Genomic DNA, 24,824 nt, shown 5'->3' with positions numbered 1-24,824 from the left:
CACCTTTGCTGTTTGTTTTAACATTGGAAATATTATTGATTAAAATACGAGACTCAAATAAAATTAAGGGAATTAAAATAAGAGATCAAGATTATAGATTGAGAGCGTTTGCGGATGACCTGGTTATTACAGTAAGTCAACCGACTTACTCAGTTGTAGAGTTTATGGAGATAATAACGTCATATGGGAAAGTTTCTGGATTTAAGATAAATACGCAAAAAAACTAAAATATTGTCTAAAAATATGACTATAGAACAAAAGGTTGTTTTAGAAGAGTTAACAGGATTTGAAATAGTTAAAAAGACTAAATATTTGGGGGTTTATCTCTCAGCCTCAAATGTGAAATTATATAAAAATAATTATGGATTGTTATGGTTAAAAATACAAAAAGAGCTAGATGGTTGGAAAAAAATACAATTATCTTTATTGGGAAGAATTGCAGCAGTAAAAATGAATGTTTTGCCAAAATTTTTATTTTTGTTTCAAATGATACCTATACTTAAAAAGGATTTAAATTTGGAGGAATGGCAGAAAGGTATTAATAAATTTGTTTGGGCAGGGAAAAAGCCACGAGTCAAATTTAAGATAATGCAAGATACACGTGAAAGAGGTGGTCTTAAAATGCCTAATCTTAAACTATATTATGAGGCTGCTGCTTTATCATCAATAAGTGATTGGTTTAATTTAACACAAGGGAGATTATTGAATGTTGAGGGTTATGATTTGTTATTTGGTTGGCATGCATATTTATTGTATGATAAGAAGGTGGATAATGTTTTTAAGACATATATTAAGGTATGCTCTGTTGCGAGTATGGAAAAAATATAGACATAAGTTAAATTACAAGATACCAATTTGGGCAATACCTAAACATGCAATAGAAAATATAAATGTTGGATTTAAACATGATGAGACTACATATAAAGAAATTTTATGGATAGAAAGGAATGTATGGCAATTAAAGCCATATAATATTTTAAAAGAAGAAAAGATTGTGCAAACTTGGTTTCAGTATGGGCAGTTACAAGCAAGATGGAAAGAAGATCAGAAAGTTGGTATTTTGATATCTGATGGAAATTTGGTAAAACAAATTAGAGGTCAAGGTCAAGCACATATAAGAAGAATATATAATGCATTGATAGAAATTGACTCAGAAATGGAACTTGTTAAAGATTGTATGATAAAGTGGGCCCAGAATTTTCAGGAGGTTATAACAATGGATACTTGGGAAAAGATTTGGGTTAGAAACGTAAAATTTACACAGGCCCAAAATTTAAGAGAGAATTTTTATAAAATGTTTTATAGGTGGCACTTAGACCCTAAAAAACTAGCAAGTATGTATCCGAACTGCCAGCCCAAATGTTGGAGGTGTGGTTGTGAGGATGCAACGTATTATCACATATGGTGGACTTGTAAAAAAGTTAAAGCTTTTTGGATTAAAATTTGGTGGAATATGCAAAAGATATTTAAGAAAAAGATAAGGTTTTCCCTGCAGTTGTTTTTGTTGGGTATTATTACAGATTTTACTGTTACAGATACTAAATTGATGTTGAATTTAATTACGGCAGCAAGACTTTTAGTAGCACAATATTGGAAGAAGGAGGAACTGCCTGTGGACTTTGAAAGTTTCTAACTTGGCGGAAATGGCAAAGATTTCAGCATCCTTGAAAGAACAATCGCAACAGAGACATATTGTGGAATGGAGAAGATGGATCGAATATATTCAGAATAAATATGGGACTAAAAAGTTTCATTTAGCATTTGAATAAGTAGTGGTTTTATACGATGTATTATTAGTTATTAGTTATTTGTTAGTAATATAGTTATGTTTACGGAGAGTTAAAGTGAGATAGAATTTAATGTTTTATTTTTGTTGTTAGCATAATTTAGCTTAAGTTTGTAAGTTTATACCCTGTATTCAGCTCTGGGAAGTTGGGGAGGGGGGAGGGGAGGGGAGGGGAGGGGAGGGTTGGGGGGGAGGGAGGGAGTATGTTTTTAAAAAATGTATTGTAAAACTTTTCAATAAAAAAAAACCCTCATCGTAAGAAAGCAGAGCCAGGAGCTTTTTCCAGAACTCCTATGTGAATTGTACTCCTCTATCAGATATGGCCTTAGAAGTTGGCCTTAGAAAAACTGAGCAACAACAAAGCTAGTGGAGGTGACAGTATCTTAAAAGATGATGCAGTAAAAGTGCTACACTCAATTTGCCAGCAAATTTGGAAAACTCAACAGTGGCCACAGGATTGGAAAAGGTCAGTTTACATTCCAATTCCAAAGAAAGGCAGTGCCAAAGAATGTTCAAACTATCGCACCATTGCACTCATTTCTCATGCTAGTAAAGTTATGCTTAAAATCCTACAAGCTAGACTCCAGCAGTATGTGGATCGAGAACTACCAGAAGTGCAGGCAGGATTTCGAATAGGCAGAGGAACCAGAGATCAAATTGCCAACATACGCTGGATCATGGAGAAAGCTAGAGAGTTCCAGAAAAACATATACTTTTGCTTCATTGACTATGCTAAAGCCTTTGATTGTGTGGATCATAACAAACTGTGGCAAGTTCATAAAGAGATGGGAGTACCAGACCATCTTATTTGTCTCTTGAGAAACCTATATGTGGACCAAGAAGCAACAGTGAGAACTGGACATGTTAGAAGTTAGCGAATCCCAGGAAGCTCTGCAATTGCTTCCTCGTGGAGGGCAGCGCCCATTCTAACACTGCTTGGACTTTCTTGGGGTCCATTTCTATGCCTTCTGGGGATATGTGGTATCCCAGATAATCTATTTTATCCTAATGAAATTTACCCTTAGAAAGCTTTGCATAGAGGTGAGCTGCCCATAGTTTGTTTAGGACTGCTCTGACCAGTTTGACATGTTCGTCCATGGTCTCCGTGAATATAAGGATGTCATCCAGGTAAACAAGTACACCTTTGTACAAGTGTTCCCTTAGCATGTCATTTATCAACTGCATGAATACAGCGGGAGCTCCCTGTAACCCAAGAGGTAGAACCCAGAATTGGTAACATCCCAAGGGACAATTGAAGGCGGTTTTCCCCTCATCCCCTTCCTTAATTCTGATTAAGAATTAAGCTTCCCTTAAGTCTAGTTTGGTGAAAATCTTCCCCTTTGAAAGGTGGGATAACATGTCTTTCATGAGGGGGAGAGGGTATAGATTGCTTTCGCTTATTGCGTTCAAAGTTCTATAATCCATGCAGAGGCGAAGAGTTCCATCTTTCTTTTCTCGGAATAATACAGGGGCAGCTGTTTCTGGCTTTGCCAGCTGAATGAAACCTTTTTCTAAAATTTTCTCTATGAATTTCTGCATTTCTTCCAATTCTTGTGGGCTCATGGAATACAATCTAGGCTTGGGAAGTTTCATGCCTGGTCTATCACACAGTCTGTGGGTGGATGAGGCAGCAATTCATCAGAGCTTTTCTTGCTGAATACTTTAGCCAGGTCTCTATACTCCTCTGCTATTTTGGGTAGTTCTTTTTCTCCCCCTATTGCAGCTTTCTCGGCTGGGGCTTCCCTTGGTGGGAGCTGGGATGGTGCCTTGCTTGATTCCCTTTTGGGATCTAAGCTCTGCCATTCTCCAGTCCACCCATGGGTTCCACTTGGCAAGCCACACCATGCCCAGGATTATGGGACATTCCATGCCAGGGGTTACCACAAACGTTATAGTCTCTATGTGAAATTAGGGTGAGTTGAATGGTAGCATTGCTAGGGTAGCGGGCATTCCCCCTGCTATGGACCCATCTAATTGACCGAACAAGATCAGTTTCTTCAGCCTCCTCACTGGCATTCCTAGATTCCCCACTAATGTTGGGCTTATAGGGCAGCGGGTGCAACCAGAGTCAATTAATGTCCTGACTTCTACGGCTTCAAGCATGTCCAGGGCTAACAAAGTTACTGTCCTGGTGAGGGGCGCAATGGGTCCATTTAACAGGGGTTCATTCTCGGAGTTGTCATCAGATGAGTGGAACACTCCTCCAGTGTGGGCCAGAGTTCCCTTTCCTCACGGAACTGAGGCAGAGAACTCGACGGCCTCCATGCCTTTCATGGCTGTCCCCTTTGGCTTTGCTGATGGTTTTCTGGGCTTCCCAGTCACAGTCCGGTCTGATTTTCCAGTCAGGGTGTGAGAGTGGCATTCAGCAGTGCAGTGCCCTTCTTTTCTGCACTTGAAGCATCCTGTGGTTCCTTTGGAGGTCGATGGCTGCTTTGTTGGCTCATGGGTCGGCTCCGATGGCGACTTCCCCCTTGGCCAGGTCAATCTCAGCTTCCTCAGCTAGGATGTACCAGTCTTGCAGCCAATGAGGATCTCCCCAAGGAAGGCAGGCATAGAAGTCATTGTTCAATCCACCTTTGGAATGGCTGAGCAGGATGTCCTCTGGCCAGTTCAGTTTGGAATTCCTGGGTGTATTCCACCATTGGCCGCCTGCCTTGCTTCACCATCTTTATCCATTCCAGGGCTTTCTGGTTGGCCAAAGGGTCTTCAAAACAGTGCCTGAGGGAGACCATGAATTGATTGAAGTTCAGTAGCTTTGGGGTGTTGGAAGAATGGAGGTCTACAACCCAGTCCACTGCAATGCCATCCAGGGCGGCTTGCATGATGAGAATTCTAGCTTAGTCGGTGGGGATGTCTCGGCCGTACTCTTCCATATAGTTTAGCACCTGGTTTAAGAAGAATCCCAGGTGACGTGATGCCTCACAGAACTTCACATCTAATGGAGGGAACTACTGGATGGATCAGTGCCGCTTTTTCCACTTGTGTCATCTCCCTTCTCTGTCTGTAGTTTCCACACGACAAGGGGTGGCTGCAGCAGCAGTGACTGCACCAATTTTGATGGCTCCGTCAGATGGGTCTGGAGCCTCGGATTCAGTTTCCCCCTCGTTGGCTCTCCTGCTGAATCCCAGGCGGATGGTACCTCGGTAGGATTCAGCTTTCAACTCCTTCATGGAGTTGAGGGATATTTTCATCATGCTGATTGCCTGTTCCAGCAATTGGCTGGAGTGCCCCAGATGATCCTCCTCATCCTTGCTGAGATGGAGAGACCTTTCCATCTCCTCCTTCCAGCCTGGCTGATGACTGCCCCATCTGAGCGTCACTTTTCTGGCCTTCTTCTCCCAGCCATCCTTCCTTCCAATGCCCATTAACCACCTAGGCTTGTGACGGCGTTCTGTCACCACCTCATCTTCCAAAGAGCTTGAGGATCCGGAGATGGAGGATTTGCAGGGGTCTGCTCGGCAGGAGGGTTCCCCCCCCTGTAGCAGGTTCCTCTCTCTCTATTCCATTGTCTGACATGATTTGCCAAGTCCCTCAGTAAGGGCTTTCCTTCTGAGCTGACTATTAATGCAGATCCTGTCTAATGTAGGGCCCACTTCAAAACCTCATCCTAAGAAAGCAGAATGTGGAAGCAGTTTCTTCCAAAAGGAACTTTTATTAGGAGAAGCTGATAGCAGGCATAATAGACAGAATCTGAGGGTTTCCTGCTCAGATCAATAGGTTAAAAGTGTCCCAAGCAAACCCCACCCCAATAGTTCATCCGGTCAGTTCAAATGGGCCAATCTCCAGGTGTTAAGTCTGTTGTGGGAAACAGCTGATAACGTCAGGCTGTCTCAGGGTTGCAGCGATGTTTTGTCAGGACTTTGCACCTTTCCTTCCGAAAGTGGAAATAAACCAGTTGCCAGAGTCTCTTCATGGCTCACTGTCTTTAGGCTCACAGGCTCTGTTAGGCAGGTTGCAGGTACCCTGCTTCCCCCCACCACACCCCGAGCGACCATCCCCTTGCTCGAATTTCACAGTCTTTCATAGACTGCCTTAGTCTTAAGTCTTAGACTCAACTTTTCTACCATCTGCAGGTTGACTAAGCAGCGGGTGCACCCTGAGTCTAACAGGGCCCCTTGCTCCTGATTGGGGCACTACTTGGGGTGGAGGGTCCACTTACCATTGGGTCATCCTCCCCCTCACTTTTGCTTTCATAGAAAACCAAACAGGGCTCTGGGCAGCCCACACCACCGTCTGGGAGTCCCCCATGCAACACAAGCTTTTGACAAGCAAAGTCAATGGCTGGGGGGTGCTTGTAAAGGGGGGGGCAGGTGAGGCTGTGGGGGAGATCCAGGGGTCTCCAGTGGAGGGGGGTTGGACTGGGGTGAGGAGCCTCACTGTCCCTCTTGGGCCATGCGGGAGACTCCCAGATGGTGGTGCGGGATGCCCAGAGCCCTGGGCAATGGCAGGCAAGCCCTTGAATTCCCAGGGCACCAGGATCCTGCAGTACAACCCAGTCTAGCCCCACTTTCCTGAGGGGGTGCTGGCTGCACTTCCCTCCTCCTTGAGGCTGCTGCTGCTGCTGTGCTCCCTCTCCTTAGCCATGTTGTTCATGGTGGGTGCAGGAGGGCAAAGTGCATGGGTCAGAGGGAGGCCCACTCCCTCTCCATGTGAGCAGACCTGGCTTTGTAACCAAAGCATCCTTCGCAATAGGATGGGAAACTACCACGTTAGGCCAGGAGGAGAGGGCAAGGGGATGGGGAAAGGGCAGCGGGGCTGATGGTGGCCAAGTGCTAAGGCAAGACTTACCTCAGAGCCTCCCTTCCTCTCATTATATCCTTCCTTCCTTCCTTCCTTCCTTCCTTCCTTCCTTCCTTCCTTCCTTCCTTCCTTCCTTCCTTCCTTCCTTCCTTCCTTCCTTCCTTCCTTCCTTCCTTCCTTCCTTCCGTCTTCCTTCTTCCCTTTTTTTCCTTCTCTCTTCATTCTCCTTTCTTTTTTCTTCCTTCCCCTATTTCCTTCTTTTTTCTTCCTTGCTCTGTTCCCCTCTTTCTTTCTCTTTCTTTGTCTTTCCTCTTTCCCTTTCTCCTTTCCGGTCTCTTCTGGGATGCTCAGATGCAAAAGAGGAAACATTTCTCAATGCCTCCTTGCCTTGTGATCAAATGCTACTTTTGCTAGTAGTTTGTGCCCACTTAAATAAAAGATTGAGAAAAACCAGGCTCAGTTTATTCTGTGTGTGCATTTAGTGGGGTGTCCACAGACAACAGTACAGAAAAACATCAAAATTGTGGCTGTGATAGTTGATCAGAGATCCTCCGCTTTTTATGTGCAATAGCTTTAGCATTTAGGAACAGAGGTAGCTTAGTTGCTTTTAAGATAAGATAAGATAAGATAACCTTTATTGCCTTTTTTTTTACTGTGGCCACAACGGCACACATCAAAAATGAAATTTAGTTGCCCGCTCTCAAAGTGAAACACATACATGACACACACCTAAACATACTGTATACAACATATGTATAGACCCACACCCCTGTCTATTTGAATATATAACGGAAGGAGGAAGCTTGAGATTCACAAGGTTAATTAATGCTGTATGGAATGAAACTATGGCTGAATCTGGATGTTCTGCTACAAATACCACAAAGCCTCCTCCCAGAAGGTAACAAGGAAAACAGGTCATGAAAAGGATATTTGGTGTCCCAGACAATCTTACAGACCCTGCTCAAGCAGGTCTATTAATACATAATCCTTAGAAGGACTCTCTTGCAGGGACCCTAATTTTTCCCCACTCTGCTTTGTCCTGTTTTCCCCACTTGAAGAGGCTGTTAGCTACACACAAGGAGGGGATACTTTCCTAAGAGTTCACAATTCAAGAATACCAATGTTAACTTGGATTGCCAACAAAGTATTTTCTGTGACAAAACAGAACACAAAATTGCTTTCTCCTTTGAACTGGGGCATTTCCAACTGAATTGCCTCTCCCTTCCTTCCTTCCTTCCTTCCTTCCTTCCTTCCTTCCTTCCTTCCTTCCTTCCTTCCTTCCTTCCTCCCTCCCTCCCTCCCTCCCTCCCTCCCTCCCTCCCTCCTCCTTCCTGCCCTGCTTCTCTTTCCTTCCTCCATGTTCAGGAAGGGATGACAGGAGAGGGAGAGATTGCCAACACTGCCGGTAGCCATGCTGACACTGGCCATAGCCATCCAACCAGGCAGGGGCAGTCCCAATGAAATGGAAGCCTGGTGGCTTCAAGGATAGGTCAGCGAGTGGGCATGGTGCTGATCTACCACCAGTGGGTGGCCATTAAAGCCAAAACATGCTCAGCCTTAGATCCATAGGAAGCCCTGGAGCCAGCTAGGCCCCTCCCCCATCTCTCCCCTGTCCTTGGGGGTGCACGGAGAAGGCGGTGACGTGTGAGTGCTGGCGTCCCAGGGGAAAGGGAAGTGCTTCTTCTACCTTTTTCCTTTCTCAGTGATCAGCAGGGACAGTCAGCAGCAATGCTGGGCACTCACCACCTCTTCACATGCCCAGGGGGCAGGGTGGGGCAGCCCTTCACTGGCCCTTTCCCGCAAAAGCCACATCCTTTTATATCCTCTCCTCTCCACCCTCCTCCTTTTCTCTTCCGGGCATCTCCAGCTCCTGGAAGCACCGATCAGTTGGAGCCCGGCACTGATCTTGGCACCTCTGCAGAGCCTGGACAGCCCTGCAGCTCCAGCTGTCTCTCTCTTGGGCTTGTGTGGGGCTGCTGCCGCTTCAGCTCATTCCTCTCCACCCTGCTACCACTTCTCTAGGACAGTCGCGTATCACTTGCCAATGGCTCTCTGCCTGAGGGCCATCAGTTGTTTCCCTGTTCATTCAGTCAGATGGTGCTCTGCACTCTGCAGATGGGGTAAACAGTTTGCCCCACTTAGCTGCATGTTTTTCTAGGTGGCATAAAATGAAACAGTTATCAATAGTAGATGGGCCAAGCCTAAGTCTTGGCTAACTTTTCCTTTCTTTTTTAAAAAAATATGTAATTATTACTGATGATTTTAGTGACTATAATAAAAACTAATACAAACTGAACTCAAAGAAAGAAAATAAAATAAAAAGAGAGAATAAAAAGTACAAAGAAAGAAAAAAGGAAAGAGTAATCTAAAGAAAAAGAAAATAAATATATAAAGAAATTACTACCAGTCTTCACCTTTTGTAAAGTTATGATCAGAAGATCATCTCCTCTTCCCATAACCCACCCCTTAAGCAAATCATCATCTTCTCAGGGAATGACAATTTGATTCAAATCAGGGAGGGCCTATTATGATCTCAGGGGAGGGCTTTTCGGGGGGGTGGTTTGGTTTCTCCCCCCCCCCCCCGAAAGACTCTGAAATGCCCACAATGGAGGAATGGCTGGTGAAGATGACAGGATTAGCAGAGATGACTTAGATTAGAGAAAGGACAATAATTACTATTAATGACTGGAAACCTCTTACGGACTTTTTGTTGAAACATGAAAAAATGAGCTTGTTTATTTAATATATTTAATCATTAAAAATGGCAAATTATGGAAAGAAGGAACTTGTCAGGCAACCTTAGAGAGAGAGAAAGAAGGTAAAATATAAATGTCCTTGTTATGTGCTGTTAAGATCAGAAGCCACTTCTCTATAACTTTTTCTTTTCTTTCTCTTCTCTATTTTTATTTGCATTTTTTCATTTACATATTATTTTATTTATTTTCCTTACTTTTTTTCTTTCATAATTTGTATTGTTTTTATCCTTTCAGAAATTTCTTTAATATAAATTATATATCTAATTTTCTTTGCTTAGTCCTGCACCCAGGTTGTTGTAGGCTATGAGGACAGAATCAACATCTCTGCAAGGTTCAGGCTATGAATCAACATCTGCAAGGTTGTAGGCTATGAGGACAGAATCAACATCTCTGCAATTAAATGCCTCTATCATGTCAAGGCTTGGTCAGAATTCATCTATTAAGTCAAAGCAATCCCATCCACTCTGACACATTGCAGCAAATATAAATACTGTATAAACACATGGTAATAATATCTTAAATATATTTAATTTTAGGATACACACATTGTGATGTTATGTGTTGGGGTTTTTTTTAAGTTAGGGCTTTTGTGCTAGACCCCAGAAGCTTCATGAGACCCAGAGTTGTGCCTGTCATGCCTGAGGAAGAATCTCAGCTTTCCAGCTTCGATGGAAGGAGGGAAGCGCACAAGGCCTTCTCCTCTGGCTGCTTTGATCCCGTCAGGAGCATCTTCCCCGCCCCTCTCCTCCCTCACCCTGGTGGTTTTCCTTGTTAGTACCAAAGTCTGTCTTTTCCTTGTTAGTACCAAAGTCTGTCTTTGCAGGGCTTGCAGGGCTGTGGTCATAACTTGGTGCAAAGGCCATGGCTCCTGAGGGGAGAGCTGCTTTCCAGAGCAGGTAATGTGTGCCTCTTCCCCAGAGGGATCCTGTTGAGGTCTTCCGTGATGTCTTGGATGGACCTCCCCTTTGTCTCTGGAATGAAGAGGTAGGTGAAAAGTCCCATTCCGATGAGCACACCAAAGAAGATGAGAAAGCAGTAGTGACCAAGGGCCTCCTGAGGACAGAAAATCAGAGGCAAGGATGAATTTCTTGGCTGAGGTTTACAGGAGACTGAGGTGCAACTGAGGTCTTGCCGGACTCTGGGGAGGGTAAGAATTTCCCATGGGTAAAGGTGACAGATTCTCTGTCTAACCTCAATCCACTCTGGACTTTCGGAATGTAATTAAGTCACTTTCTGGTTTTCCCAGAAAGGCTCCCTTCCCAGAACCACAATCTCCCTGCATAGTTGTTTGGGACTAAGGGGAACTGGAGAACTGAAAATCTAATGAAATCCAAGTCACCGAGTGACTCTGATGGACAATAAGAAAGTCCTTTTTATCCATCACATAGTCTCCAAGAAGGAGTGGACAAAGTGCTCAGTGGCTCAAATTTTAAAAAGTTCAGACAAATTCAAGAGAGCTCAGAAAGGTCTGGACGTGGGTGGACGTGTAGCTGAAAGTCAGGAGCAGCACAGGCCCTTTCTGGAGGCAGGAACCTAAAGGCTGAAACCTGTGGTGGCTAAAGGCAGCGTTAAAGACATTTTCAACCTTCCTCCAAACAACAAAGCAGAACAGGGCATCTGAGTGTACCTGGGAAGCAAACAGAGGAGAGAGGCAGAGTGGGAAAGTCAAGTTCTTCTGGTGGTCTTCTGCTCTCAATCTGTTAATCCAGGGGAGTGATTACTCCTGGGTATGACAATAATCACTCCGGCTTTCACTTCCTCGTGTCTCAGGGGAGCAGATTTTTTAGTGCCAACTCTTTGAGCACAATCACTTGCCTCTCCCCACAGAATGCTAGTAGAAGAGCCACTTAAAGTTGTTGAAGTGGGGTGCAGCCTCCCTGGGGCAAATCTTCCCATGGGTGCCAGATGATGATGGTGGTGGGGATGGTGGGGATGATGATAATTAGATTTTTATTCTGTCTTTTTATATCCTTTCAGTGTCAAAATCTTATGTTCTGCTAATTAATTATCGATTGGTTTTAAAATATTTATTTCCTGCCCTTTCTCTAGCAGCTCCAAGCAGTTTCTTTTGAGATGGCCCTTCACTTTATCTCTAGAGCCACACTCTGTGAAGAAGGTCAGGCCGAGGGCATTTGACTACTCAAATGCTGGTCAGTCAGGTCCCTTTTGAGTGATGCTCCCTAAAGTGCCTTGGAGCGTGAAAGTTAAAACAGGAAAGAAGGAAAGGAAGCCCAGAGTATTCGTTGGGGCAAAGAAGAGTTGTGGGTAGGGAACCTTCTTTGGAAATGATTGAAAGAAACAATAAAAAATGGTATATTGAGCTGCCCATTTTAAGACACTTGAAGGACGGCAGAAGCAAACCCAAGTGATATTTTCTAATTTCTCTGCAATTGTTCTCAATAAGACTGTTTTGAAATGGTTAATTGGAAATCAGCTCTAAAATCAATCACCATTACATACCTGATTCATGTTATTATTTTAATTATTTTAATTTATTTCTCCTTCCCTGTGGACTCATGACTTTCAGTCCAACTTACCACCACAAAGGGAAAACCTATGCCGGTGATAAAGAGGCCCCCCCAGCTGAACGAGCCGGCCAGGGCCAGGGCAGATGGTCTTGCATCAGGACGGAAAATCTCCACCATGACAGAGAAGATGGCGCCAGCTGAAAGAAGAGACAGCCCTAGAAAGTCAAGACTCTCCCTCCATGCTACTGAGCAGCCTTGGGTCCCTTTAATGCACGAAACAGCTTGTGGAGACTGCTCCTAATCTCTGTATGTCTTTCACTTAATTTAAAATACAACATAGTTCATAGTCAGGATTCTGATCCCCAGAACTCTGTGTGGACATGTTCAAGCACTGGACTTCTCCCCTGCCCCCAAGATAAGTCAGAAGAGGGAAAGACACATCACCCCCATCACCCCCGTGCCACTATGCGAGATAATAATAATAATCTGTTGCACAAAATGCACTCCCTGGGATGGATGAGAGCAAAACTGCTTTTCCAAGATTGGTGATGGGGCAGAAGCCAGGAAAAAGCCTGTGTGGCAGAAAGCATGAATTCCAGGGAGAAATTAGTTGCTGCTGGACCTCCTTTGGGCAGCATAAGTGCAGTTGTCATCTACATCAGTATTCTGCAAGCAGAATCACCTGTTGCAGAAAAGGACTGGAAAAAACTCCAATCATATTTATCAGAACAAGAAGCAAAGTTGTTGCTGTTTAGGAAACAGAAATGTACAGGTATTGGATGAGAAATATGTCACTTGGCAATTGTTCAAAGAAAAAGAATCTTGATATTGAAGAAGAGGCAAATTCAAGACATGAAATCACGGGCATGAATAGTTCCATTTTGTTTAAATGGACAAGATTGAAGGGAGGTCTGACAGGTCCTTCAAATATTGAAAAGGAAGTCACACAAAAGATCTCAGAACAAAAGTATAACTTATAGGAAAGTAGGTTGTCAGAATCCATTTATATCACATTTCATAAATGTATAGGTAGAACATTGTGCTTATTCTGGGGATTCTGCCATCTCTCTGAGGGGGGGGGAGAGGATGGTTACTTAAGGCGATTTTCAAACAACAGGGAAACATTTGAACTGGGGGAGGGAGGGGGAGAGACAGATCTGGATCGCATCTTCATTTACAACTGAAAAGGAAGAAGCAATAACAATAAAAACAAGGAGAGTTCCCTTTCCCACGGAAGGGCCTGACACCTAAGTAAATGATGGGAGGGGGCTGAAATGGGAATGCTTTATATAGGATTGAAATGTAACTTTGTTAGATTCCGTCTTGTATTGCCACAATTGATTCCATCCTAGTAAACATTTTCCTTTTGGACTAAACTTGCACCCAAGAGTTCTTATTTCCTAAGATGTGGATTGAGGTGGGTCCTGACAGTAGACGGGATCTGCTATAAGAGTCAACCTGGAAGGGAAAACCTTACCGGGGGACTTTGCAACAAATACAATGTCTGGCGACGAAGCAAGAGAGGAGGGAAGCCCCATGGAGGGGGAGTCTTCCCCCCAAATGGAATCCCAGAGACGATGGGAAGCTGAAGCGGCATATTTCCCCAGGGAGGAAGCGGTGGAGCAGTACGTCCGAAAACCCCGGTGGTCGATGGGCGTTGGAAGGAAAGTGAGTGGGAAAAGGCTTTGGGAGAAGTGACCCTGAGGCGGAGTAACCACCAACCAGAATGGAGGCAAGAGATGGAGAGCTCCCTGCATGCCAGTGAGGAGGAGCGGATCCTCGAAAAGGCCATTGATCTGATGAAAGCAACCCTGAGCTCACTAAGGGAGGAGAGAGCTGAAAATCGCAACCGAGGCAGCGCCTGGGGACGCAACTGGAAAGGTAACGGAGGGGATCCAGCACCTGAAACCCCGGGGCTGTTGGAACAGGAATTGCTGCCTCAGCAGTACCCCCCCCCCAGAACCACAGACGGGGACCAGGATGAGGAGTGATACCGGCCACGGTGCAGACAATGCTCCAGCCAAAGACTCCCGCCCCTGGAAGTCAAATTCAAGGGGGAGCCATCACGACTGGGATTCTTCCTAACCCAAGTCCTCAGCTACATGGAAGAGTACGGTCGGGATATCCCTAGTGACAAAACACGCATCTGAATTGTGCAATCCGCCCTGGACAGATCGGCTGCAGATTGGGTGGTGAACTTGCACGACTCCAACGCCCCAGAACTCGATGACTTCAACTGATTCATGTCATCTTTGAGGCAGCGGTTCGAGGATCCTTTGGCTGACCGTAAGGCCCGGGAGAGAATCAAAATGGTGAGGCAGGGCAGGCGAGCAGTGGCTGAATATACCCAAGAATTCCGAGCCATTGACAGCAAGCTGAACTGGCCAGAAGACATACTCCTTAGCCACTTCAAAGACGGTCTAAACTACGACCTGTATGACGCTTGCCTGCCTCAAGGAGACCCACCCCATCTCGACGACTGGTACATCCTGGCGGAGGAAGTGGAAATAGACCTACTGAAGAGACACCGCAGATGAAAACCATGGGGCCGCCTGCCACCCGAGCAAGTGGCAGCCCCAGTCCTGTTCAGGGAGAAGATGGTTCTTTCCGTTTGTGTGTGGATTACAGAAATCTGAACACAATTAGTGAATGTAATATATACCCTCTACCCCTAATGAAGGATATGCTATCCCACCTATTGAAAGGAAGGATTTTTACTAAACTAGATCTGAGGGAAGCATATTACTGTATTAGGATTAAGGAAGGAGATGAATGGAAGACTGCTTTCAACTGCCCAATGGGGTGCTACCAATTCAAAGTATTGCCATTTGGACTGCAAGGGGCCTCTGCAGTCTTTATGCAATTAATTAATGACTCACTAAGAGAGCACCTATATAAGGGGGTCCTGGTTTACTTGAATGACATTCTTATCTTCACAGAGACCAAAGAGACCAAAGACTATCAAACTAGTCAGAGCAGTCCTGAAAAAGTTGTGAGCTGCCCACCTATATGCTAAATTATCAAAGTGCGAATTCCACCAGGAAAAAATTGACTACCTGGGATATCGCATATCCCCAGAGGGCATTGAAATGGACCCTGAGAAAGTTAGGGCAGTATTAGAGTGGGCACCCCCCCCCCGCACACGGAAGCAATTGCAAAGTTTCCGGGGGTTTGCAAATTTCTACCGCCAATTCATCCCTGCATTTGGCCAAATAGCCATGCCCCTGACAAACTTGTTGAAAACGAAAGGGGGGTCCCCCGTGAAATCCAGCCAGCCTGTAAAGTGGACAATGGAGTGTCAAGCAGCATTTGAGAGACTAAAGAGACTTTTTTCTGCTGAACCTGTCCTAAAACACCCAGATCCCGAGAAACCTTTTGTAATACAGGTAGATGCGAGTGATGTAGCGGTAGGAGCCGTACTATTACAAGAAAATGATGGGGGGGACTTCCGGTGGCTCCGCGGCGACGGAGACAGACTTCCCGGGCTGCCCGCGGCTCAGCTGAGTGTTTTTTCGCCCGAAACAGCGCTGATCAGCTGTTTGGGCGAATTTGAAGCCCCCTCCTCGGGAGAAGAGGAGGGGGTGAGGCCCCAGGTAGGGGTAGAGTTCTCCGGGGCCGCCTGAGTTTGGAGCTTGGGCGGCTGAAGGATTGAACTGCCCCGAAGCCTGGGTTGCTCCCAGCTGGCCGGCGTCTCTGCTCCGGATTTCTTGGAGCAGAGCCAGGCGTCTGCGACCACCCCTGCCTGAAGAAAGGACTATGGATTAAAAGGAGCAGGCAGAGCGGTACAAGAGGAAAAGGTGAAGAGGATTATTTTATTTTACTCTCGAGCTTGATGGATTTTTTAAACTTTAAGTGAAAGTGCGTCACAAGTGAAAGTAAAAGATGGCGGCTAAACCTCCCCCTAAAACTCTTCGGAGTGGTGGATCTTCTCCAGTGCAACAATCATCATTACAGGCGTTGCACCCTCCTGACGTATTGACACCGAAGGACTTACGAGATGCTCTGGATAAACTTTTGGAATCAATTAATCAATCAATGGGTGATAAATTTGCACAGATGGAGGAGAAATTGGAGAAACTGGAGGAGAGAATAGAAGAGAGGATGGAACAGAAGCTCAGCGTGATGAAGGTAGACATTTTGTCTTCAGTGCATAAAGTGGCGGAATGTGTGGATGATTTGGATGAAAAAGTGGATGATTTGACTCAAAAGAATGCCATATTAGAAGCAAAAGTACGGGAGAATGAAGATTTAAGAGATAAAATGGAAAGGGAATTAAGTCTTGCTCAATATTACCAGATGCAGTTTGCTGTTAGAATCAGAGGCTTAAAAGAGAATATTAAGGAAGATTTAAAGCAGCTGATTTCTGAGGCTCTCGAAGTGGTATTGAATCAGCCAGCATCTGAAATAAGAGGAGCTATGGATAAAGTGTTCCGTGTGAATTCATGGATTGCTAGACAGAGAAAGCTGCCTAGAGATGTGGTGGTCTACTTTGCAAAAAGAGAAATTAGAGATGAAGTTATACAAGCTGCCTATGATGCTAAAGTTGTGATTGCTGATCAAGAAGTCTTGGTTTTAAAAGAAATTCCTCCAAAGATTTTAAGGAAAAGGAAAGACTTCACATTTCTTGTGCAAGAGCTTAAGCAACGAGATATAAGGTTCAGATGGGAGATTCCAGATGGGTTGATGGTGATGTATGAAGGCAAAAGGTACCGGCTGATTACTGTGAAGCAAGCGCGTGATTTCTATAATAACGTTTTAAAAGCAACCCCATTAACACTTCTGGAAGCTGCAAAGGGATCTGGAGAGGGAGAACATCAAGAGGTTGAAGTAGAGGAAAACGGTGCTGGAGGAGATCAAGCTATAGCTTCTTTGGATGATCCTAGAGAGCAAAGGGTAACGCGTGCTGCTTTAAAACGAGCAAAGAAAATAAAAGAACAAGACCAGCAAAAGTCTTCGGAATCTTCACAACGTACTCATAGCCAAGCAGTGGGAGGAGCACGGCCTAAAGAAGATAGTCCTATCAAAGCAGTGCTTCAAGAGCTTTGGGAGGATATGCATGGCAACTAAATTTTTGACTTGGAACGTTAATGGACTAAATTCACCACAGAAGAGAAAGAAAGTTTTTCAATATTTAAAACAATTCAAGATAGATGTTATATGTTTGCAAGAAACACATATTAGGGCTACGGACCAAAAGCTTTTATTGAACTCAAGACTGGGTACGCACTTTGTTGCCTCTGCAATGAATAAGAAAAATGGAGTGGTTGTTTATATTAAAAGTGCCATAACAGCGGACTTAATTGAAGCAGACAAGCATGGAAGATATGTACTGATAGACTTGTTGCTAGAAGGCAAAAAGACACTTTTAGTTGGACTGTACGCCCCTAATCAACAACAACAGGCTGACTTTTTTAGTTTACTTCATACAAAGCTTACCCAGTTGGATTATAAATCTTTTATTTTTATGGGGGACTGGAATGGTGTTTTGGATGTACAGATGGATAAGGCTGGAGCTTTTAAGCGCATTCCAAGTCATGCTACACTGCCTAAATCTTTTTTTGAAATGAAGGATGACTTGGAACTGCGAGATATTTGGCGTGAGAGACACTTGCAGGAAAAGGATTATACTTTTTATTCTGATAGACATCAATCTTTTTCGAGGATTGATTTTATTTTGGTGACTAATGACTTTTTTTTGAGGACTAAAAAGGTGAAGATTTGTGCAAGAACTAACTCTGATCATAGTCCAGTTTGGTTAGAGATTGATAAGGAGAAAAGAGGCAGGCGCTCGTGGCGCGTAAATGAGAATTTGTTTAGAAATCAGAGAAATGTGGAAGAATGTAAACAGCGGATGAAGGATTTTTTTGAAACTAATATGAACAAAGGTACCTCTATGGATATGGTGTGGGATGCTAGCAAGGCCTACATGAGAGGGGTGTTGATATATATGAATAATAAACATAGACGTGCTGTGGAAGCTAGGAGGAAAGAACTGGAGAATGAAATAAAGGAAAAAGAAAAGGCTTTGATTTTGAACTCAAAGGATGTGAAAACTAAGGAGGCTATTAAATTGTTAAGAGGACAATTTGATAAATTAATGGCTGACCAAGTGGCAACCAATTTGCGGTTTGCCAGGCATAATACTTTTTGCAACGCTAATAAACCAGGTAGATGGTTAGCTTATAGATTGAGGAAAAAACAAAGGGCTTCTAATATAGACAAGATTGAGCATAAAGGAAGGGTTGTGTTTCAACAGGACCTTATCAAGGACGCTTTTGTGGATTTTTATTCTAAATTATATGCTAAGGAGAAAATTAATGAAAAAGACATTGATATATATTTGGAAAATGCTAGCATCCCGGTTCTTACGCAAGTACAAAAAGAAGGGATTAATCAATTGATTACAGAAGAAGAAATTGTTACAGCAATTAAGGAATTGAAGGTGGATAAAGCACCAGGTACGGATGGTTTGACTGCGGCCTACTACAAAAATCTACAAATAGAGATGATAAAACCGTTAAAGGAACTGTTCCAGACAATCCAGAGGGGGGGAAAGGTGCCACCGTCTTGGAGAACAGCTTTTATTTCCTTGATTCCGAAGGAAGACCAAGATGCTACTCAAGTTAAAAATTATAGACCGATATCGCTTTTAAATACAGATTACAAGATATTTGCTAAGGTTTTGGCTAATAGATTGATGAGGGTTCTGCAACAGGTGATTCATGGGGACCAATGAAAAATAATGTGAGGCATATAGTTGATGTGTTAGAGTTTTTGGAAAGGAACAACCAGATCTCTGCGGCGCTAATTTTCTTAGATGCTGAAAAAGCTTTTGATCAATTGAATTGGCAATTTTTGTTGAAAGTTTTAGACAAAATGGATTTTGGGGAAAAATTTTTGCAACCGATTAGGGCATTATATCAAAAACAAACTGCCCGAATTATAGTTAATAATAGCTTGACAGAAGCATGTAATATTGAGAAGGGCACAAGGCAAGGCTGTCCGTTATCGCCCTTGTTATTTGTGTTAACATTAGAGATATTATTGGTTAAAATACGGAATTCGGAAAAAATTAAGGGGATACAAATTAGAGATCAGGATTATAGATTGAGAGCATTCGCAGATGATCTGGTTGTTACAGTGACCCAGCCAGAGAACTCTGTTGTGGACCTGATGGAGATAATAACACAATATGGGAAGGTTTCTGGATTTAAAGTTAATACACAGAAAACCAAAATTTTGGTCAGAAATATGACAGTTTCGCAAAAGGCTCTTTTAGAAGGACTAACTGGATTTGAGATTGTTAAAAGGGTTAAATATTTGGGGGTGTTTTTGTCGCCCTCTAATACAAAGTTATATAAAAATAATTATGAAAAACTATGGGGGAAAATTCAAAAAGAATTGGAGAATTGGGAAAAATTGCAATTGTCTTTGTTGGGACGGATTGCAGCAGTGAAAACGAATGTCCTGCCTAAATTTTTATTTCTATTTCAAATGATACCGATTCTTAAGAAAGATTCTAATTTGGAGGAATGGCAGCGAGGTATCAATAAATTTGTGTGGGCAGGGAAAAAGCCACGAGTTAAACTTAAGATTATGCAGGATACTCGTGAGAGAGGCGGGCTTAAAATGCCCAATCTTAAACTATATTATGAAGCTGCTGCATTAGTAGGAATAAGTGATTGGATTAATTTGACACAGAAGAGATTAATAAATCTTGAGGGCCATGATTTGTTGTTTGGCTGGCATGCATATTTGTTGTATGACAAGAAGGTAGACAATGTGTTTAGAGTGCATATTTTAAGACAGGCATTGCTGAGAGTTTGGAAGAAGTACAGACATAAGCTAGATTGCAAGATACCACTGTGGGCAATTCCAAAACACGCAATAGAAAATATACATGCTGGTTTCAAACATGATGTGACTACGTACAAGGAGATCCTAAGTTTGGAAAGAAATGTATGGTGTTTGAAATCATATAGTCTCTTGCGAGAAGAGAAGGTTGTTCAAAACTGGTTCCAATATACTCAGTTACGGGCCAGGTGGAAAGAAGATCAGAAAAATGGTTTTACAATGACTGATGAAAATTTGATAAAGCAAATTATAAATCAGGGACCGGCACATATTAAACGGATATATCTTGCATTGATAGAGATTGATTCAGAAACAGAACTTGTTAAGGATTGTATGATAAAATGGGCCCAAAACATCCAGGAAGTTATTACAATGGACACGTGGGAAAAGATTTGGGTGAGGAACGTAAAATTTACACAAGCTCAAAATTTAAGAGAAAACTTTTACAAAATGTTTTATAGATGGCATTTAGATCCCAAAAAGCTCGCAAGTATGTATCCGAATTATCAGCCTAAATGTTGGAGGTGCGGTGATGAAGATGCAACATATTTTCATATATGGTGGACATGTAAAAAGGTTAAGGCCTTTTGGATAAAAGTTTGGTGGAACATGCAGAAGATTTTTAAACAGAGGATAAAGTTTTGTCCGCAACTTTTTTTGTTGGGAATAATTACAGATGCTACAGTTGTGGACACTAAGTTGATGTTGAATTTAATTACGGCAGCAAGACTCCTGATAGGTCAGTATTGGAAGAAAGAGGAATTGCCGTCTATAGAAGAGTGGACTTTAAAGGTTTCCGACCTGGCAGAGATGGCGAAGATTTCGGCCTATTTGAAAGATCACTCGCAAGAACGCTATATTATGGAATGGAGAAAATGGATTGAGTTTATCCAGAATAAGTATAGGGTTAAGAAGTTTTATGTAGCATTTGAATAAGTCTTCTTTCTTTTTTCTTCTTTTTTTTTCTTTTAGTTTTTTTTTTATATATATATTTAATATTACTAAGGTTTGTTTTATCCTATATAAGCTAGAGAGTGATGGATTTTAGAGCTTATAGTTGTTAGTATATGATTGTTTATGATTGTTTTTTTTTATATATACCTTGTATTTAGCTCTGGGAAGTCGGGGGGGGAGGGGGGGAGGGGGGAGAGGTAGGGGGGGAGGGTGAAGGGAGGGGGAGGGGGGGTTTTAAAGAAAAATTGTATGTTAAAACTTTTCAATAAAAAAAAAAAGAAAATGATGGGGGGACGTTGCAACCATGTGCATACACATCCAGAAAACTCACAGAAACAGAACAACGTTGGCCAATATGGGAAAAAGAGGCATTCTCGTTGAGGTGGGCATTACTAACATGGCGCCAATTTTTAGAAGGAAATAAAATACCTTTCCAGGTCTGGACAGACCACAAGAATTTGGAAGCACTAAAAATGCCCAGGAAGCTCACTCCTAAGCAAGCCCGCTGGTCCCAACATTTTCACTGATTCAATTTCACTTACCGGGGGGAAAGAACATCCTGGCAGATGAATTATCCCGCATGCCCCAATATAACAGCACAAGAGTTACTAACTTTAAACCACTTGTACCGGAACAACAACTGGCAGCACCAGTCACCACCAGGGCACAAGAAAAAATGAAGCCGAAGGTAGATAGCCAAACTGGAATAGAATTCAGGAAGTCTTTGGAAAGTGATGAATGGTTCCAGAAAAATAAACATGTGTGCACAATTAAAGATGGACTGCCATGGGTGGGGGAGAAGCTATATATACCTGCCACACAGAGAATCAATTTCATGCAACTGTGCCATGATACAAAATCAGCAGGACACTTTGGCTTTGTAAAAACCTTACACTTAACTAAAAGGCAATTTTGGTGGCCATCTATGAAAAAGGACATAGAAAGCTATGTGGGTAGCTGTCAAATTTGCGTGATGGCCAAAAGACTGCAAGGGAAACTGCCAGGTCTGTTACAACCGGTGGCGCACCCCTCAGCCCTATGGAAAGAAATAGCCATGGATTTTATCGTAGAACTGCCAGAAAGTAATGGAAACACTGTAGTCTGGACTGTCACAGATCTGTTCTCTAAGCAAGTACATTTCATACCTTGCCAAAAAATCCCGACTGCAAAAGCATTAGCAAAACTTTTTGTACAGCATATTTACAGATTGCACGGGGTACCACAACGCATCATATCTGACAGAGGGGTGCAATTTACGTCGGCATTTTGGAAAGAATTTTTATCCCTCTTAGGAACCACACAAGGACTGTCATCTAGTCACCATCCTCAGACAGACGGAGCTTCTGAAAGACTTAATAATATACTTGAACAATATCTGAGATGCTTTATTAATTTTCAGCAGTCCGACTGGACGGACCTACTGCCTTTTGCAGAAGTAGCATATAATAATGCAGTCCACTCAAGCACAGGTTACACCCCTTTTCAAGTAGCTACAGGCCAGAGTTTCAACCCAATACCAGAACTAACCCCAAAAGAACCGGTCATACCTGATCTGAAGGAATGGATTGCTCAATTACAAAATATATGGCCAATCGTTAGGAAAGCGTTGGAAGATGCCAGAAAAGCATACAAGACACAGGCAGACAAAAAAAGAACTGATCCCACACCATTTAGGGTAGGAGAGATGGTATATTTATCCACAAAATACCTGAAATCACTCCAACCCTGTAAAAAACTAGGACCAAAATATATTGGACCCTTTCCAATTAAAAGAATCATAAACCCAGTAACAGTTGAATTAGAACTACCCCAAAATCTTAGACAAATACACCCAAACTTTCACTGCAGTCTATTAAAGAGAGAACAACAATCACCACTATGAGCAAAAATCCCACCACCACCACCCCCCATCATGGTGGAAGGAGAACAACATTTTGAAGTGAAAGAAATCTTAGATTCCAGAAAACACCATGGAACGATACAATATTTAGTGGCATGGAAACACCTCCCCTCCTCAGAAAATGAGTGGGTTAACAAACTCCATGTTAAAGCACCTAAGTTGCTTAAGAGGTTTCATACAGAATATCCGAACAAACCAGGCTAACATTTATATGTTTTCTTTTCCCCCACAGATGGACTCATCTTTTTTCTGAAAGGAGAGCCAAATGTCAGAATCCATTTATATCACATCTCTCCGAGGGGGGGGAGAGGATGGTTACTTAAGGCGATCTTCAAACAACAGGGAAACGTTTGAACTGGGGGAGGGAGGGGGAGAGACAGATCTGGATCGCATCTTCATTTACAACTGAAAAGGAAGAAGCAATAACAATAAAAACAAGGAGAGTTCCCTTTCCCACGGAAGGGCCTGACACCTAAGTAAATGATGGGAGGGGGCTGAAATGGGAATGCTTTATATAGGATTGAAATGTAACTTTGTTAGATTCCGTCTTGTATTGCCACAATCGATTCCATCCTAGTAAACATTTTCCTTTTGGACTAAACTTGCATCCAAGAGTTCTTATTTCCTAAGATGTGGATTGAGGTGGGTCCTGACATAGGTTCTGGTGGAATGTCAGGAAAAAGGCTCTTTGAGGTGAGGCAAGAGAACCCCTGCCAAAGAAGATGGAAGCCTCCCCTTTATTCAGGGACTGAGTAGCAGCCATTTGTCATTTGCAAAGTAACGTAAGAAACAAAAAAGTCAAGGAAATGATTGGTCACCTAGTAGAAGATGGCAAGGAGCAGAAGAAAGAAAGCCGAACTGCTTAATTCATTCTTTGCATCTCTTTTTACACAAAAGGGGGGAAAACAGTCCAACCTATCAAAAACAATACTGTAACAGACAGAATAGGAAGGCAAGTCAAAATAGTCAAGAAAAAGATAAAGTAACCCATCCACCCTAGAGGAGTTCCTATCACCAGGACCAGTTGGATGACATCTCAGATTTCTGAAAGAGCTGGCAGATGTGATCTTGGAACCACTGAATGAAATCTTTCAAAGATCCTACCTAGAGCATAAGAGGACTGTCAGAGGACTGGAAAGAGCAGATGTGGTTCCAACATTCAAAAAGGGCAACAAAGTCAATCCTTGAAACAACAGACAAGTCAGTCAGACATCAATACCTAGGAAGATCCTGGAAAAGATAATTAAGCAATGGATCTGCAACCACCTAAAACAAGCAAGTTATTACTAGAACAAGTTATTGCTAGAAGCCAACATGGTTGTTAAAAACAGATCATGCCAAAGAAATCTTATTGCATTCTTTGACAAACTGACTGGCAAAATTAGTAGATAAGGGAAATGTTATGGACTTAATATATTTGTACTTCAGTAAGCATTTGACAAAGTACTCCACAGACTATCTGGATAGTTTCCAGATCACGTGAAGTGATAGTACTATTTTATCAGTACTATTTTATCAGTGAGACCACATTTTGAATATTGCATTGAATTCAGAATACAGAAAAAGATGTTGAAACCCTAGAAAGAGTGCAGAAAAGAGCAACAAAGATGATAAAAGATCTGGAGGCTAATAAATGATGAACAACTGAGAACACTAGGTATGTCTACTCTAACAAAAGGAAGACCTAGGGCTGATAATGAGAGCAGTTTTCCAGTACTTGAGGGGCTACAGAGAAGAGGGTGTGAACCTATTCTCCAAAGCACCAGGGCAGGACAAGATGTAATAGGTGGAAAAAGCTGTGGGTGCTCTAGTCTATCACCAGAGGTTTTCAAGAAGAGAATGAAGAGACATTTGTCCAGAATTATATAGGGTCTCCAGCCATGGGCAGGGGGTTGGACTAGAAGACTTCTAAAGTCCCTTCCAAACCTATTATTCTATGTTCTGTGTCATGGCTTCTCCGTATTTGATTTCACTGTACTCACATGGACCAATTCCATAGAAAGTGATGAAGAGGAAGATGAGGGCAATGCTGCTGTATGAAATCCAGGAAGACTGATCCTAAAAGGGAGGAACAAGAGCAGGTGGGATTAAAGTGGGGGCCCACTGCCAGCAAACCAAAATTTAGACCAGACATTGTCCCCTGCTGTACGATATCTTTTGCTGCCTGTGTATGGAGGGGACTGTTGAAATAGGAAACCCAAATTATTCAGCTTACAATGGATTTAGCTGCTGCAGTGATAGTGGTTCTAGCAACAGAAAATCTTAACAACTTCTATGGAGTATTAGCAGTCAATGTCTCTGTGAATTAGCAGACCTCCATCCCTCCCCATCATCTCATTCCTTTCAGGACAACCAACTCTGTGATT

At 42.8% G+C, this 24,824-nt stretch overlaps 1 protein-coding gene across 1 annotated transcript in view; it reads right to left on the bottom strand.

The window, feature by feature from the left end:
* Positions 1–8,210: 8,210 nt before the first annotated feature.
* The window catches only part of LOC308674382 (solute carrier family 2, facilitated glucose transporter member 11-like), a gene marked incomplete at its 5' end in the record, with an annotated part of 62,809 nt that continues 46,195 nt past the window's right edge, over positions 8,211–24,824 (bottom strand). The window contains 3 exons of the mRNA XM_081338808.1: positions 8,211–10,335; positions 11,820–11,947; positions 24,441–24,516. Coding sequence (XP_081194934.1) covers positions 10,123–10,335; positions 11,820–11,947; positions 24,441–24,516 — 417 coding nt within the window. The 3' untranslated portion in view covers positions 8,211–10,122. The remainder of the gene's footprint in view (positions 10,336–11,819; positions 11,948–24,440; positions 24,517–24,824) is intronic.

The sequence above is a fragment of the Vipera berus genome (genome assembly GCF_964194415.1).
Source record: "Vipera berus genome assembly, chromosome: 14".
Taxonomy (NCBI): domain Eukaryota; kingdom Metazoa; phylum Chordata; class Lepidosauria; order Squamata; family Viperidae; genus Vipera; species Vipera berus.
This window is presented reverse-complemented; position numbering and strand designations above follow the sequence as displayed.